The 17,697-nt window shown below is 39.0% G+C and overlaps 2 protein-coding genes and 2 long non-coding RNA genes across 6 annotated transcripts in view; 1 reads left to right on the top strand and 3 right to left on the bottom strand.

The window, feature by feature from the left end:
- Positions 1–5,323, bottom strand: part of LOC129350031 (uncharacterized) — an 11,826-nt gene extending 6,503 nt beyond the window's left edge. Inside the window, exons 1-2 of the long non-coding RNA XR_008603232.1 lie at positions 4,940–5,323; positions 4,155–4,313 (exon numbers count right to left, since the gene is read on the bottom strand). This is a non-coding gene — a long non-coding RNA (uncharacterized LOC129350031). The remainder of the gene's footprint in view (positions 1–4,154; positions 4,314–4,939) is intronic.
- Positions 5,324–6,203: 880 nt separating this feature from the next.
- On the bottom strand, positions 6,204–11,782 carry LOC129350032 (uncharacterized). The gene is made up of 2 exons (XR_008603233.1): positions 10,547–11,782; positions 6,204–10,444 (listed from the first exon to the last, which is right to left on the bottom strand). It is a non-coding gene; the product is annotated as an uncharacterized LOC129350032 (long non-coding RNA).
- ecrg4a (ECRG4 augurin precursor a) lies at positions 7,576–16,760 on the top strand. Of its 2 annotated transcripts, XM_055015179.1 has the most exons (5): positions 7,576–7,603; positions 8,615–8,707; positions 13,279–13,326; positions 13,825–13,994; positions 15,596–16,760. In XM_055015179.1, the coding sequence occupies exons 1-5, from the start codon at positions 7,591–7,593 to the stop codon at positions 15,743–15,745; spliced, it is 474 nt and encodes a 157-aa protein (XP_054871154.1). In that variant the 5' UTR covers positions 7,576–7,590; the 3' UTR covers positions 15,746–16,760. The 2 variants fall into 2 exon arrangements, with proteins under 2 accessions (XP_054871154.1, XP_023149887.1); XM_023294119.3 differs by lacking the exon at positions 7,576–7,603 and having other exon boundaries at positions 8,522–8,707.
- A 75-nt stretch (positions 16,761–16,835) lies between these two features.
- The window catches only part of uxs1 (UDP-glucuronate decarboxylase 1), a 42,633-nt gene continuing 41,771 nt past the window's right edge, over positions 16,836–17,697 (bottom strand). For both annotated transcript variants that reach the window (XM_023294118.3, XM_035940911.2), the window contains exon 15: positions 16,836–17,596. In XM_023294118.3, the coding sequence (XP_023149886.1) occupies positions 17,465–17,596 (132 nt within the window). In that variant the 3' untranslated portion in view covers positions 16,836–17,464. The remainder of the gene's footprint in view (positions 17,597–17,697) is intronic.

The following is a 17,697-nucleotide window of genomic DNA, read 5'->3' as shown; positions in this document are numbered from 1 at the left end:
TGAGAAACTTTAAAAACTTGGGTCTTCAGACTGTCTGAAGGTTCAAACTAACAGAGAAGTACTGAGAAACTTTTAAAACTTCAGTCCTCAGACTGTCGAAAGGTTCAAACTAACAGAGAACTACTCAAGAACTTTCAAGATTTCAGTCCTTAGACTGTCAAAAAGCTCAAACTAACAGAGAACTACTCAGGAACTTAGAAGATTCCAGTCCTTGGACTGTCTGAAAGTTAAATCTAACAGAACTACTGTGGGACTTAGAAAACTTCAGCCCTCAGACTGTGTGAAAGCTCAGGTCCTGAGGACTCGGGAGGTGTGGAGGCTTTGGAAAGTCTTGGAACTGAGGGTTCAACCCTCCAGCACAAAGGCTGAAGTCCAACCTCCTGAGAAAAACGGTCGAGCCAAGACTCGAGTTAAAAAAAAACTCGAAAACGACAAAAAATAGATGATAAATGCGCAAAAAAAAGAAGAATTAGTATCTGAGCGAATAGCTCAGGGGATAAGAAGAAGCACTACGACCTGGAAGGTCGCAGGTTCAAGACCCACCACTGGCCTTTTTCTTTCTTTGTCTTTGTCAGGATTTTGAGAAAATTTAAGAAGGGTCTGGTCTTGAACCAGCGACCTGCAGCTCCATAGGCAAATCCTTAACTTACTGAGCTACAGATCAGATAAAAAGACATAATTTCGTCGTCCCTTTGTCATCGTAGTTTCTGAAGTCACCACATGGGCAGAGCCAAGGCAGAGTCTGGGTGGAGTCAGGGCGGAGAGTAGGTGGGGAGGTGGGTGGCGGCCTCCCCCCTCTACTCCCCCCACCGCCCACCACACCTTCCCCCGCCCGACAAGTTCTTCGAGTCTCCACGAGTTCCTCGAGTTTCGACAGGTTTTCCCGTGTTTCTGGAGTTTCCACCAGGTCCGAGGCAGAACAAGTTGTCATGAAGAGGTGTTGAAGTCAGTCAGGATGGACTGACTTTTTACAGCCACTGGAAGGAAGACCACTAGAAGAGCAGATCTTTAACCACCATCCATAAAATCCATGGAGTCGGCTCCAGAGAAATGGAGGAAGGTCAACTTTTATCAACCTCCATCCAGATGTTCAACTTCATATCTTTACTTGGAGATTTTTAGCACCACAAACCTTTAGTATCACACTTTATTATCATTTTTTAGGACTTTCATGGAATCCACCAGCAGATTTACTTTTTGTTGAGAAACTTCATTCTTGTCGTCGTGGGACTGCAGTATGTAAAACTCTTCCTTCTATTTGACCTCATGTTTATTAGTTTTAGTGGAGAAAGTTTGAATTGTCAATTTGTCTCTTAAAAACTAAATAATAAATTGGATTAGTCAAGAGGTTTAAATTTCTTACTTTGTCATATTTTAAATATGACAAAAAAATATAAAAATAAAGCATCTTGAGACAATTTGACCTGTAATTGGCATTATATAAATAAAATTGAATTAAAATTGTATGTATCTTGTAATGTTGGAGTAATTCAGCCATATATGTTGGAAAACACATTTTCTTTGTCATTAATCTGTCATTTTCTCCAGTAATTCATTTCTTCTTTTGGTTTATAAAATGTCAAGCCCAAATATATTCAGTTTACTGTCATAAAAACCAAAAAGATTTACATTCATGATGCTGGAATCAGGCAGTTTTTCACTTTTTATCTTAGTTTAGTTTAGTGTCAGAAAACATTTAGAAATCAACATCAACAAAACACTCAACAAAGATTTGAACATCATTAAAGGGGAATCCAACTTTTGCATGACAATGTCTCATTAAAGGACATTTATCTCCAACGTAAATATGTGATATTCATCCTCTGGAGCTTTCTCTTCACATCGTCTTCCACCTGGACTGGTTTGGTCGGGAGCATGTGCAACAAACATTTGAAAAACTGCACTTTAACATCAATGAATGACACTGAAGTTTCATCTCTACATAAATGAGACTGAGTCTGGATGTGCTGCTCTGTCATTAACTCCTAAGTTTAGGGAAAGTTCAAACAAAAGAGGACAGTTCTGATAAGACTTGAGAATGAGCTTATTCTGAACAAACATCTCAGACTTTCTGAGCTTCAGCACCTCTAGCAAGATATTTTAACAACAAGCAACTCAAGAGATCCAGAAGTTGAAGAGAGTTAGCTTTAGCTGAACCAAAGAACATGTGGGACGCTAACCTAGCAAACATTTCAGACTTTTCTCTGTGAATTCTGAGAAATAATTTACTATTTAATGACAGAGCTACACATCTTAACTCAGTCTCATTAAAACAGACTCTAATTCATTGTCATCCATCCATATTAAAGTGCAGTTACCCAAAATGTTTGTTGCATGAGCTCCAACAAAACCTGTCCAGGTAGAAGGCCACTTTGACAAACAGGAAGTGGAAGATTCCAAGCAGATTTATAGAAGGGTGAACCGGACTGTACTAAGTGTGGTGGAGTATAGAGGGGTGTTTTGTGGGTTTTTAAGGCTGATAATGATTATTAGTGAGACATTTGGACTAGATATTCATTTGCAGTAAATGAAAGTATTTAAAATCTTGAGTTAAACTTAGAAGAACACAAACAGAAAACTTTGTTGATACATTTTTGTTTTGTTTACAGATGTTAAGTTAAAGGAGTTTTATTCGTGACGTATAACCAATCAAATCGCTCCAGAAGACAGATCGACCACAGGTCGATAAAGGTTCAGAGCCAAAGTAGCACCATTTTTAAATGTATTTATTACCGTAAATCAGTAAAAAATAAAATACTTATCATCAGTAAATCAGTCAGCCCACAATTACTACAATTCTACAATGTATGTCTCTTTCCTTTGACTTGTTATTTGTACAATATACAATGTATATGATGGTGTTTTTTCATAGCAAAGGCTATACTATGATGTTTTCTAAGAGACATACGATGCTACTCTGGTTGTTCTGGCTCTGGGCCGCTGCACTCCTCCTCTGTTGTTTTCTGGATTGTACTCAGCTTCATGCCTTCGTCCATCCGGCCTCCGTTGACTCGTCCCGCCTGCCGTCTCTGGAGCTGAAGCTGGATTGGAACAGACCAAAGTACAGTCCAATCACGATGCCAGCTGCCTCTCAAAAGGCTCCTTCATCTGGCAGGTGGCAGCACTTCTTCTGAGGGGAAGCTGAGCTGGTCCAGCAGAACTTTGGAGATGTGTTCCAGTGGTTGGTGGATGTGTGGGGAGATAGAGAGGAACCTTTGAATTGTTCACAAAGGAAAACAGGGAACCCATTGGTAGTTTTAGTTTAGGCTGCTACTGCGGTGTGTGCTTGGGTTTTAAGAGGTGAACAGGAAGTTTTTTTTTGTATTGATTATCTTTTACTTTGTTCCTGGTTGGAATGCCCATCAATGTCAACATGAAGTTCACTTTTAGTTCTGTTGATTTATTTTTATTTTACTAACACCCATTTGTTTTTAACCCCCTCACATGTTGTGTTGTTGTAAACTTACTCCTTCAAATAAATTCTCGTCTAACCCTCTGGAAACCAGCGTTTGGACTGTTTTTGTGTTGCTCCTCACCTACTGACAGCTGTGGACTAAAGGCTATACTGTGACGTTTTTAGAGCAACATGCTATACTATGATGTTTGTTGGGCGACACGCTATACTATAGGCTTTTTTAATTGACATATTACTGTGACATTTTTTTTGTTTTAGTTTATTGATTTATTTTTTAAGCAACATATAAGAATTCCAACAGTTTTAAAAGTTACTATACTTTTACTTGTGCAATGAAATTATTATTCTATGGCATTTTTTTAGATGACATTATACTCTGATGTTTTCTTGAATTACATACTATTTTGACAATATACTGCACTATGACATTTTTTGAACCACATATCATACATGACAATTTTGGGCAACATCCTATCATTTTGCGCTTTTTGAACCACATAATAATGTATGTTTTGTTTTTTTTTTTCTTGCCAACATGCTGTACTATGAACTACAAGCCATACTATGTTATTCTTGAGTAAAGCATACTATACTTTGACATTTTCTGAACTACATCCTATACTATGGCGTTATACACAGAGTGCTTTGGTTACATGTTGATTTATAATCTAGATTTTTTTCTGTTATGTTTTTTGACAGGATAACCACAGACCTGACTGTGAACACCGTTGACACCCACCTCAGGGAGACGCTGCCTAAGATCTCAAGGCTGCTTGGTCGTGGTCTTTCTGGCACGTACTCTTCCAAGATAAGCCGGGAAGTTTAACACTGATGGAATGACACCAGGTCTAAGCCGACAAACGTCCAATTCCTCCTCAACCCATAGTCTCTGGGAAACCTACATGGAGTAAGAAAAGTAGACAGAGAAGTAATTGTCTGTACACAACATATTAAAAAGAAATCATGCTAATAAATTAAGTACAAAGAACCGAATTCGCCAATATACTGGAGACCAGAGCTATTTAATTTGATAAGTATAACCTTGTTTAGTAACATTTCAATTATTTGAGAGCAGTCCTAAAGAACTGCCTGTAATCCCAATCATAAAATGGATTTGGAGGAAGAACATAGATTGTAATCTGGATATACATGAGTTAGGCTTTATAACTACTATTGGTAGTATTGGTGGTAGTAATAGCAATGTGACTACTACTAGTAGTAGTGATAGTACTCACTACTGCTGCTGATACTGGCACTGCTACTACAACCTGTAATACTATTACAAATGCTGATACTACTTCTATGACTCTAACAGCTGTTTATACTACTACTACTGCTTGTACTTTTAGTATTACTACTACTGCTTGTACAACTATACTACAGCTACTATTAATCGTCTGGTATTTGGTTGTCAAGCTGCTAGCTCGCCTTAGTGTTTTGCTAGTGGCTAACTAGTTAGCTCTCATAGACTGGAAGCTCTCAACAAGATTTCATAATGAAAAAAGAGCCAAAAACTATTCTTACCTATGAAAAGTCATTCCAAGTTTCCTTGTCTCAATCGTACGACGTAGTGTGTAACTGTATGCAGCACAGTGAGCCGGCATACTTGTTGTTTCCGTTTTCACGCCGTCTGCATTGACGGAATGCACTGAAACTTTTCCCCGACTAGCTTAGCCTCACTGTAGCACGCAGCTCAAAGGGGCGTGTCCTATCTACTCATTCATATCTATGAGAACAACGGTAGCTGCACATAAGGACGTCTGACGTTGATGAGCTGCGTAAATACCATTATATACAGTCTATGGTAAATACGTATGTGAATCGCATCATTGGCTGCAGCAGCCAGTCACCGGTCACTCACTGACTCACATTGAAAAATAGCACAGAATGAATTGTTACGGGTTTATTTTATTTACAATTTAGGTTGGGTTTTTTTCTGTGCGCGGAGATCGTGTCAGCGGTGCGCAATTGAGTAGGCGCGCAACTTAGAGGGAACATTGGTCAGAACCCTGGCAAACGTATTTTCATTAGTTTTTTAAGTGGAAGTCACAAATAAAGGAGCTCTTGGTTTTTCCCGGCGTTACTGAGTCCAAAGCTGCTGTTTCAACACAGAACGTTCACATGCATCCATAAACCTCTCAGCACTCAAACACCCACAGACAGGCGGCCGGCTGGACCGAGGCTCGGTGGCGTCCTCAGACCCACGAGTCGGGGAGTCGCTGAACTTGTTGGTCCAGTTTGAAGGCCTCCGTGTGGTCCAGTAGAAGTCCACGTAGTCGGTGTTGGCTTTGAACCGCAGCGACTGGCCGCCATCAGGTTGACAGGGTTGTAATCATGCTGTTCTTGCACAATATTTGTCACTTAATTGCCCTCAGGATGCTGTCGTTGACCTACCAGTTTTACAGAACAGGCAGATGTTGCAGCTAATGATGCTGTAATTCACATAAACAAGGAAACAAGTCCATCGTAATTAGAATGTTAACAGTCCAAAATGAAAAGGTCTTATACAGCTTTCCTATTGGGTTGGAGCCCCCCAAAAAACATGAAAAATGCTTTGTAAAAGCGAGAGGTCAGTAGCAGCTTTCATTTTTTGGTGCCCCCCCCCAAAAAATATATCTGTTGTCCCTGCTGTGCCCCCCCACCCCCCCACCCCCACTAAAATGAATCTGGATCCAACCCTGGTGGAAAGGGATTTAATTTGTTATTTTCCACATAAAATTTGATATTTTGCCAGAAAAAAAATATCTGTCATGATTATCTCAACTTAATAAAAGAACACAATCTAAACTATTTCTGAATCAGCTCATTTTATTATTTTTTAGCTCATTAGAAGGTGGTTGGTATTAAATTCAGACGCTTATTTAGTTGACATTTTAGTGATATCCAGTCATTTATTAATAAGTGACTGTTTCCATAATAAATAATTATATGACTTGTAAAGACATGATCATAATGAACATAAAAATATATTTATTTTACTTTCAATAAAAATGCATGCAGATATATCCCATGGACTTCAAAAGTCCCTCAGTTATAGATTGACCCTTCGAATATACTCCGATTAGCCACTCTACCACTCATTATGGAATCGATCATCTCACTACAATGTAAAGTTCTCCTGTGAATCGTGTTGCCCCCCACCACACAGAAATGATTTGAGGAACACAACCAGGAGCTCAGGGCTTCGGTAAGACTTCCAAAACTCCCAGATCCAAATCTGATCAGGCATCCACATGATGTGAAGGAAAGGATCCAGTGCCAACGATCTCTACAACTGCAAAGAAACATTAAAGACACTGCAGAGTTCAGGAAAGCAACATTTTTTTTAGTGGAACATCATCCCATTTACTGAGGCAGAGCCAGCTGGGGAAACACTACCAAGCATGTGCTGTTGGCTGCACAACAAGAAAACAAACCGGCAAGCTAGAAAAGTTTTTTTGGCCTATGATCTGATTTCCATTCAACTGAGGAAGCGCTTTCTTTGCAACTTGGGAACTTGAAACTATCTGTGAATGGAATTAAGATGAGATTAACACAAGATAAAAGCGTACACGAAGCTGAACTGAAGCAGCAGGAAGAAGTGGACAAACAGGACCAAAGGTTTGTCATTAAAGATCTTCTTTAGGCATGTTTGAAAAATACAAAAATGCTCTATTTTGTATAGTAATGTACATCTGGTGTAGTTTTTCCATGAAAAAAAGTTCAATTAGCTGGTTAAAAATTTTTGAAATAACATCTTTGCCTCCTTCCTGAACCTATGAATATGTTATTATATTTCTGATCAGAGGTTTAACGGCTGGATACATGATGCTTCCTCCATCAGTCTGATTATGTGTAAAAACCAGACTTCAAGTTTTCACATCACACCAGTTCAATTCCCGTCTAAACTAAACTGTAAAGTTATGTTTTAGGTGATTGAACAGAAACATTTCATTCACCACAAATTAATTATCCACAGTCAAACTACATCACTTTGTACAGTAAAGCTGAAACATCCAGGAGAAGCAACAAGCACCAAAACCTATTCTGAGTTGGTTGAACTGAAATGTGGAAAAATATACATGAGATTAAATTGAAATATTTGGGATTCATGCTGTGTTCAACTCATTCTGCAGCACCTGAGGCAGACGATTTACATTCATGTCGCTCCATCCTGGCAGCACTCCCTGTCCTCCATGCAGGCACCTGGTAAGTTACTGATGTTTGAAACAAGATATTAGATATTTAACTGTTGGTCAGTTTCTCCTCAGGTCATTTAGTTAACCCTTGTGTCGTCCTGTGGGTCAAAATTTACCCATTTTAACCTTTGAGAATGTGGGGGAAAAATATATTTTCACAGTGAAACTTCTGATGTCCACATTTTCAACATTTTTGGGAAATCTTTGAACATTTTTTTGGTGGAATAAAAGAAATGTTCAAAATGTTTCCTAAGAACATTCACATAAAAATCTACCAAAATCCAGTGAATTTCACTGGATTTTTATTTGAATGTTCTTAAAGAAAACATTAGAAGTTTTACTGATATATATGGAATCACTATAGATATTTTTAGGATTTTTTGGAAGATTTTTACTAATTTTTAGAAAATATATAACGAGAATTTTCTTGCCACATTTGGCGGATTTTTTAAAATAAAATTTTTTAAGAGAAACTGTTAAGGAATTATTGGAATTTTCTTTCTGAAATTTTGCAAATATTCAGAAATTTGGGGAATTTTTTTGCTGAACTTTTGGATTTTTTCAGACAAGGAAACAATATTTTTTGATGCCCGTAAATGAAGATAACAGGAGGGTAAAGTATACAAATAAATCAAAAACTGTAGCCCTGAAAGTTTCCTGCAACATGTGTAAAAATCCAGCAAGAGTCTAACTTTACAACTGCAGAAAATCCTGTTTACTGCAGCTCCCCCATCAGATTCCGCAACGTTTTCTAAAATCCTGCATATTTCAACTAAATGAAACTGCATGATAAACTGGTGTTCAGCCTCCCCCCTCCATTCTATCCTGCTGGAAAAGTACCTGAGACACACATGGAAATTCTTTTAAGTGCAGAAAAGCTTCCAGTTGCAGGATGTTTCTGTAGGCAGGGAGGTGAAAGACATTCCAGCGCCACAGGCCAGTTTCCACTTGGAAAGTCTGGGTTGCCGCCCACTCTTCCCTCTGGTTGTGAAGCAGTTTATGCACAGTTGTTGCCTTACAGGAGCTTTGGAAAGACTGAGTGTCTACAAGATGGCATCCCAGCAGCTCTCTCTGAGGTTCATGGGGCTAATGCTGATGCTGTTAGCTCTTAGCGGTAAGCACAGTCTCATGTTTTACTTTGGATTTTCTTCTCTGTTTTAATTGTGCCTGTGTTCTACAATCTTTTCCTCCACTGTTGGTCGCAGTCTGATCTTGCATTTATCTTTGCTTTTTGAGCTTGTGGAGTTTCTAGCAGCTTTAAAAGTTCAAATGATGAATTACTGCATGTGAGAATGAGAGAGAAAAAGTTTGCTTCCTCAAAATTGATTTAAAACTTCTGATTTTCTGTCATTATCTTCTCTCTTTCTGTCATACACAGAGCTTAACTAAACTAGATAAGGAGCACATGCAGAGAAAATGTGACCTTGTCAGACTCAAAGGAGCATTTAGCAGAAATCTGAACGGGTTTAACCAACTTTTAAATTAGCCATTGTATTCTTTCCATTCTAGTTTTAAAAGAACTTCAGCAAACACAAACTTTAAACTCACTTTAAATGAAAAATTCATCCCAGTGAGCATTAAGCTATTGTCAGAGATACACTATAATTTGCCCTCAATTAAACACTGTGCCTCATATTAATCACAAACACATTTAATTTTAAGAAAAAAAGCCAAATGATGGTCAAATTAAAAAAAAAAAAAAAAATGGGAAAAAACATCTTTTTAGGTGTTAAGTAATCACATATAGCACTTTTTAAAAACATATTTTTTGAAACCTAAACTAGAATGTTTTTGAATTTGGTTATCTTGTTTGGAAGTCAATAAACTGTGATTTTGTTTTCCATTTTTGATTACAATAATCTTTAAAAAAGGGACAACATTATGTTTAAAGGAATGTGTTTCACGTCACAGATTGATCATTTTTTGTCTTTTCTAGTCTTGTTGTCCTCCAATTCCTCCAGTTTCAGTGGTGTACCACACGGCTCTACGTGGCTTTTTAATAAGTGAAAGCTACAACCTGGCATTGTGGGTACAGTTCAATAGTTGTGCAGATGACACCTTTCTGTATCTCTGTGCATCTTCCAAAGACACCAGACAACTAATTACTGCCAATAATAATCACTCACAGCACAAATTAAACAGCCCATTATTTCACTTTTTCAAATGCTGAAGACAAAATGTCTTCCAAAGATACATGTTTAAATGTCTACAGCCTACACTACCCCCCAAAAGTTTTACAACGCCCCAGTTTTTACATTTTTTAACATCGAAATTCAAGTAGTTCAAGTCCAGTGAATAGCTTGAAATGGTCCAAAGGTAAGTGGTGAACTGCCAGAGGTTAAAAAAGGTCAGGTTACCCAAAACTGAAAAATAATGTACATTTCAGAATTATACAAAAGGCCTGTGTCACAGCGTGGGGTGAACCCGAGCAGAGAGCACACAGACGAGGAACTGAGGCAGGAACAAAGGCAGACTTCATTAACAAAATAGCAGGGGAATAATGGATGGGGGGAGAAACTGAGGTCCAGGATAACTAAAGAACTAAACTAACAGGGGAGGGTGGGGGGTGACTGTACCAGGAACCGGCGGCCCGGTTGGTGTTCTCTGTGGTGGGGTGTTGGTTGGCGGTGGAGAGCGTCCAGGAGTGCCACGTTCCAGAGGGCAGCAGGCAGGATGTTTCCAGGGACAAGGGGGGAAACACGGCAGATAGAGAACCTCCAAGATGAGTTGGGGATCCAGGAGCAGATGGGGGGGGAGTGAGTCCACGGGGGGGAGGTCTGGTCAGGGTGGGATCCAGAGTACAGGAGACGAGAGGCAGGACTGGTAGGACCGGGCAGCTGGGCCAGCGGAGCTAAACAAGGAGAACAGGGTTAGACAGGGAAAAACTCTTTGAAAGAGAACACAGCAAGGTGCAAAGGTGAGATGACCTGAATGCATGAGCAGAGTTTACTACCTGGCAGGGTGTGGAGTGTGAGAGCGGCTTCTATGGAGGAGATGGATCACAGGTGTGCTGTCCACAGGTGTGCTGCTGCACCACAGCTGCCCAGAGTTCTGCTGATGACTGATTAGAGATGCACAGCAGCTGGACAGAGCAGCTCTGCCAGGTTTCAGCAGGAAGGTGGAGAGAGGGAGGATGAGGGAGGTCAGGTGGGGCTGGAGCTGGGACAGAGGAGGGAGCCCTGACAGCCTGAAGAAACGGGTTAACAATTTAAAGCTGTTCTGCAGCAATGGAGGTTGATCAAGCCTTGAAAGTTGGAGCTACCAAATCCTACAGGAGTCCCGACTTTACTAGATTACTTCCAACCCCCTCTGCCTGCATGAAGTAGTGTTGGAACACACTGTGGAACCCTCCAGAGCATTATTAGAACAGGATTGTACTGCGGAAAGTAGTGTGTTGCTATAAAAATAGCAAAGAAAAGGTAATTAACAATAGAGGAGAGACAGACCATCAGAACACTTACAGATGTAGGTGTTTCCTACAGAGAAACTGTGAAGGAGTCTACGTGTCAGAAAGTCCAGTTTTCTTCTCCATCAAAAGGCTCCAGACTTAAGCCCCATGGAGCTGGTTTGGATGAAATGGACAGAAGAGTGAAAGCAAAGAACCTACAAGAACCACACATTTATGGGAACTTCTGCTACAGAGTTGGAAGAACTCTCTGAAGATTATTTGATTTTAATTGTGGAATGAATGAGTGAGTTCAGCTGTTAGATCTGCCAAAGGTGGTACTTTGATGAGTCAAAAGTTTAGAATACATTTTGATTTCTAAATGGTTTTCTTTCAAATTCATTTGTTTATTTGAGTACAATGAGACATTAACGTGGATAATTTCCAATAAAAAAATAGAAAAATTGGGGTGTTCTGAAACTTTTGACCGGTAGTGTACATAGGTGCAGCTAAATGCTAACATCAGCCTGCTCATAATGTTTAACGTGTATAATATCTGTCAAAGTGTAGCTGAGGCCCATCATAACGTCATTACTTACTCCATGAGACCTGGTACAAGCACGATTACAGATACCATAAGGCTCCCTCATTTCTGATGATGGTGGAAGGGAACATTAATAAACCCTCCGTGCAAACTCTAATACTGTACATGTCGATGGGCAGACTGCTAAAGTAAGGAGAGAAGTTCTGCAGAAACTAGCTGTTCACAGCTCATTCAGAGATGAACACATGCAAGCAATTTTCTCCGACTGTTTCCTTCCACCTCTAACCACACGGTGAAAATGTTTTGAACTCAAGCAGTCTACTGTAAGATCTGGACTGGATTTCTGTGCACGTTCTGACGTAGACTGTATTCTAAGGAGCATCTGGCTCAGTTTGAATTTTTCATTCAACACACATGCACAAAAACAGATGGAATAAAGCCCCTAAGACTAATGGAAACGTAACCCAGATGCATAGTCCATAAGCATCCTGAGAGAACATTGCTCTGAGTCATTTACACTTTTAAATGTAAAAGCTCCTCTGACTAGACGGTTTGGTGCAGTGATGTGCAACATATCCCATTAGTGCACTTAGTACATGAGCATTCTTCACAAACAGCATAGCACTAATGCTGCAAATGTGAGAGCAGCGCCGGAGGAAGGGCGTCACTGCAGCAAATATATTTACATGGAAACTGGCAGCCAGCTTCCCTGAAATGGCAAATTCTGCTTTAACTACATTAAATGCTCCAGTCTGACATTTGCATCTGTAAGGAAAACTGAGAACAAACTCATCCATGAGGCGCTTTCAGCAGACTCAAGAAACTGGAAGTGAGGTTTGTCTTGGCGGACTTCCTGCTGGGTTTAGGGTTCAAGACGCTTTTTTGATCGCTCTGACGTGCTTTATATGCATACCAAATTTTGTAGAGGAAGGTTAAACTTGCTGTGAGGGCTATTTGCTAAAAATCAATCAATCAATCAATCAATCAATCAATCAATCAATCAATCAATCAATCAATCAATCAATCAATCAATCAATCAATCAATCAGAGTTTATTTGTATAGTCCTTTACAACAGCAAAAAGGGTGCCCAAAGTGCCTCACAGTAAAAAACAAACAAACAAGAAAATAACTTAAATACACTACAGTAACTAAACCCTCCTGTTGTCCTCATTTACAGGCACCAAAAAATATGGTTTCCTTGTCTGAAAAAACTCAAAAAATTCAGCAAAAAAATTCCCCAAATTTCTGAACACTTGCAAAACCTTCAGGAAGAAAATTCCAATAATTCCTTAAAATTTTCCCTCAAAAGTTTTATTTAAAAAAAAAAAAAAATTTCCCACAAATTTGGCAAGAAAATTCTTGTAAATATTTTCAAAAAATGAATAAAAATCTTCCAAAAAATCCTAAATATATCTAAAGTGATTCCATATACATCAGTAAAACTTCTGATATTTTCTTTAAGAACATTCACATACATATGTTGAAAATGTGGACATCAGAAGTTTCACTGTGAAAATATATTTTTTCCACATTTTCAAACTTTAAAATGGGTCAGTTTGACCCGCAGGACAACACGAGGGTTCAGAGTGTTTTTGCTGTTTTCATAATGATCAGAAACAATGTGTGCAGCTGCTTTACAATGATTTTCATCTAATTTTGTTGTGTTTTACAGTCTATCAAGAGTCAGACTTGCCTGTTAGGATGAATGCTGTTTGCATTGCAGCTCATTTTGCCTCCATTGACTCTCCTTTACAGACGCATCCAATGACAGCAGCTTACACAAGATCTTCAGGAAAAGAGACGGTAACATCCTCATAGAAAATCAATTCCATTAGGTTCTTAACCCTCCTGTTGTCCTCATTTATGGCACCAAAAAATATTGTTTCCTTGTCTGAAAAAAATTCAAAAATTCAGCAAAAAAAATTCCCCAATTTTATAAACACTTGCAAAATCTTCAGGAAGAAAATTCCTTAAAAAAAAAAATCCCCAAATTTGGCAAGAAATTAAAAACAAAATTACAAATATTTTCAAAAAATTAATAAAAATCTTCCAAAAAATCCTAAAAATATCTAAAGTGATTCCATATATATCATTAAAAGTTCTAATATTTTCTTTAAGAATATTTGGGAAAAAGTTCAAAAATTTCCCAAAATGTTGAAAATGTGGAAGTTTTCACTGTGAAAATATATTTTTTTTTCCCACATTTTCAAACTTTAAAATGGGTCAATTTGACCAGCAGGATGACACGAGGGTTAAAGAAACTACCCTCTCATTATTTTGCCTCGTTGTGCTTCCATCCAGTGGCAGGAGCTAGTACTGCCCCATCAAAGTTCTCTGTTGCAGTCCCTTCATCCAAGGCTCAGGAGTTCCTGGCAAAGCTGAGCAGAACCAAGAGGAACATCTGGGATCGCAGCAGACCAGATGTGCAGCAGTGGATCCAGCAGTTTATGTACATGGGCTTTGATGAGCAGGTGAGTTACGTCAGGTTTTCTCCGAACACTGCAAAACTTTTATTTCAGCAATAAGGAGAAATCAACACCCAGTGGACAGGAAGCCCAGCATGACAGGGCTTCTTATCCACAAAACATAGCCTTACATGGACTTACACTGAGAAACGGCTCTTATGTTATTTCTCAAAAGTTAAAAAGACACACAAAATACAGAAACACAAATTTTCTTATCACTAGCAGTTTTGCTTTCCTTCTACAGCTTTATGCTTTATGCCATCTCTGCTTTCAAGGATGAAGAAATCCTGGCAAAGCTGATCAGAAGTGAGAGGAACATTTGGGATCAGAGCAGACCAGATGTAGAGCACATGCTGCTGGGCCTCTTTCAGCTAAATCAGATCAACACGCCCCACAGAGTCCTAATTTAACAGAATCATGAGGGTTTTTTGTGTTAAAAGGTTGATAAATAATGCCTCAGGATGAATTTTGCCCTTGAAACTTTAAGTGACTGCAGATTATTTAGTTACAAATGCATATAAAAAGACCTCTACACCTGATATAAAAAGAAAACGCATGCAAAAAGAAGCACAGAGTAGAAAAATCACATCTAGATCTTTATATATTTGAGGTGTAATGTGGAGTAAACAGGCTGGTCTGCTGTCTGAAAAGATGCTCTTTAACCCTCCTGTTGTCCTCATTTACAGGCACCAAAAATATTGTTTCCCTGTCTGAAAAAAATCAAAAAAATCAGCAAAAAAAATCCCCTAATTTCTGAAAAATTGCAAAACCTTCAAGAAGAAAATTCCAATAATTACTTAAAAGTTTCCCTTAAAAGTTTCATTTTAAAAAATCCTCCAAATTTGGCAAGAAAATTCTTGTAAATATTTTCAAAAAATGAGTAAAAATCTTCCAAAAAAATCCTAAAAATGTCTAAAGTGATTACATATATATCAGTAAAACTTCTAATATTTTCTTTAAGAACATTCAGAAAAAAAATCATGATTTTTATGTGAATGTTCTTAAACATTTTTAACATTTCTTTTTTTCCAACAAAAAATGTTCAAAGATTTCCCCAAAAATTTTGAAAATGTGGAAGTTTGGAAATGTTTTTTTTCCACATTTTCAAACTTTAAAACGGGTCAGTTTTGACCTGCAGGACGACACGAGGGTTAAAAGATTCACTTCACCTCTAAATGCTACCAGACTGGAGGAATAAATATAGTTGTGGAAGTGAACAAATCACACACAAACATAAACCCACTGGCAGACTCAGTTTTCTTTCAGGTCAGCGAGTGTCGTGTAGAATTCCCTGGGGGCAGTAGGGAGCCGAGGGAACGGATAACAAGAGCAGGAAAAGGGGAGACGAGCACAAAAGTCCCCACTGCCTTAATTTCTGACGAGCGTTTCAGCCAGCATTCCTCCTGCAGCCCCGTGCACGACACCTGGTGCAGATGCCATTTGCTGTAGCTTCCTTTAAAGGCCAAAGCTGTCAAAGGATTGGCCTTTTCACTGTTTGTCTTTTATGCCTGTCTAATTGCCACAGCTGTGGCATCTTATCTGCTATTATGTGTCCGTTAGCTTTCCCAACATGTCACGTCTGTGGTGTTTTTCTATCTTCTCACCAGAGGCTGGAGGCCGACCTGTCGTACTGGATGGACCAGGCACGCTCCAGTGACCAAGGACGTCAGCACCACTACGATGAAAACGCCCCCATCGGCCCCCGTGACCCTTCTGCTTACAGACACGGAGCGAATGTCAACTACGACTACTATTAACTCCAGTCACACGCACCTGCTCACTTCCAGCATCTTCAGAGGACATTACATGGAGTTAGATGTATTTTCTGGTGCTTAGCCTCACCCTCACCCCCCCAACCTGAACCTTACACCCGAACCTCAAACCGAGACTTCATCCTCGAAATTTAATCATTTGTGCTCTGGGTGCTTGATTTTTGGAGGACAAGTGTGTATAAACACACACATCCCTGCTTCTTTGTCTCAGTTAGTGCCCTGCTTCCTCCTTTGTGTCCTTTCCTCCTGCTTTTTGTCTTCATTTTCTACACCTATAACTCTAACCCACTTCCAACTTGTTCTTGGGCATAACACAGAAAGTGTGTTTTTGCTCTCACTTAACCCTCCTGTTGTCCTCATTTACAGGCACAAAAAAAATACAGTTTCCTTGTCTGAAATTTTTTTTAAAAATTCGGCAAAAAAATTCCCCAAATTTCTGAAAATTTCCAAAACCTTCAGCAAGAAAATTCCATTAATTCCTTAAAAGTTTAACTTAAAAATTTTATTTAAAAAAACACCCCAACTTTGGCAAGAAAATTCTTGTAACTATTTTCAAAAAATGAGTAAAAATCTTCCAAAAAAAATCCTATGAATATATAGTGATTCTATATAGATCAGTAAAACTTCTAATATTTTCTTTAACAACAATCACATAAAAATCAACCAAAATCCAGCAAAATTCGCTGGATTTTGGTTGATTTTTATGTGAATGTTCTTAAGAAACATTTTTTAAACATTTTTTTTTCCACCAAAAAATTTTCAGAAATTTCCCAAAAATATTGAAAATGTGGACATCAGAAGTTTCACTGTGAAAATATTTTTTTTCCCCACATTTTCAAACTTTAAAACTGGTCAAATTTGACCCGCAGGACGACAGGAGGATTAACATCAACCTGCTTGAAATCGAACGCTTTGAGGCAGCTGATTTGTACCAAAAACTGTTCAGATCTGACATTGTGGCTCCATCTTTGGTTGTAAATAAAGATGCAGCTCCATCCTCCCTCCGTCTCCTGTCTTTTTAATTCCATTAAACACCAACTGCAGAAGAAGCATCTCTGTAACCATCGACACAAAATATTGGAAATATTTTATTAAAATAGCATCTTCACCTCAAATTGATAATGCACATCTTGATAATGAGATTTTCACAAACACAACGATGACGTAACAGTCTCGCTCGAGGATCTGTCCAGTCCTGCGGTGATCTGCTGAACAGCCGACAGGGTGCCGGAACGCCACTGGGAAGAGGACAAAACATCCAGTGGGAAAACAAACTGAGGTTGTCCATCTCCAGAGACAAAACACCATGAAACCGACAAAATCAGAACAAAGCACAGATGCACAGTGTGAGCTGGCTGCGTAGGATTCTCATGATGGCGATTTTAAATAGCAAAAGCACAAATTCACAAAAAGGTAGGCTGGGTTTCAGATTTCTTGCTTCAAATTTGTTGCCTCTTTGATTCAGGCTTGTCCATCAGTCACAAAAGCTCTGATAAGGAAGATTGTACCCCCACTGCAGCTCCAACACCAGACCATACTATCTTTTTAAAGAGAGTTTCCAGAGAGAAAGTTGTCTCTTCTTCTTCTCAATAAAAGAAACTATTTCCAAGAGCGCACTACACCAAAGTGTACTTCAAACAGCTGCTCTTTAAGGAGTCTTTCATCTTTCTGTTTTGTGATGAGGGTCTGCTGGAGAACTTGGCCTCAGTTATGTCTGGGTCTTCCCTTCTTCATGCGGGCGGCTTTAGGTTTGGGGATGTACTGGTTGTTGGCCTGGTGCTCCAGTTCTCTGCTGAAGTACTGGATGGTTTTGTTCAGGCCTTCCTCCAGGGGCACCTGTCAACACGAGTTAGAACACATCCAACGTCAAAATACCACCGCTCTCATCAATATTAGTTTTTTAAAATGGGGAGACTGATATTGAATAAGTAAAACAC

This window comes from Amphiprion ocellaris, chromosome 11 (genome assembly GCF_022539595.1).
Source record: "Amphiprion ocellaris isolate individual 3 ecotype Okinawa chromosome 11, ASM2253959v1, whole genome shotgun sequence".
NCBI lineage: Eukaryota > Metazoa > Chordata > Actinopteri > Pomacentridae > Amphiprion > Amphiprion ocellaris.
This window is presented reverse-complemented; position numbering and strand designations above follow the sequence as displayed.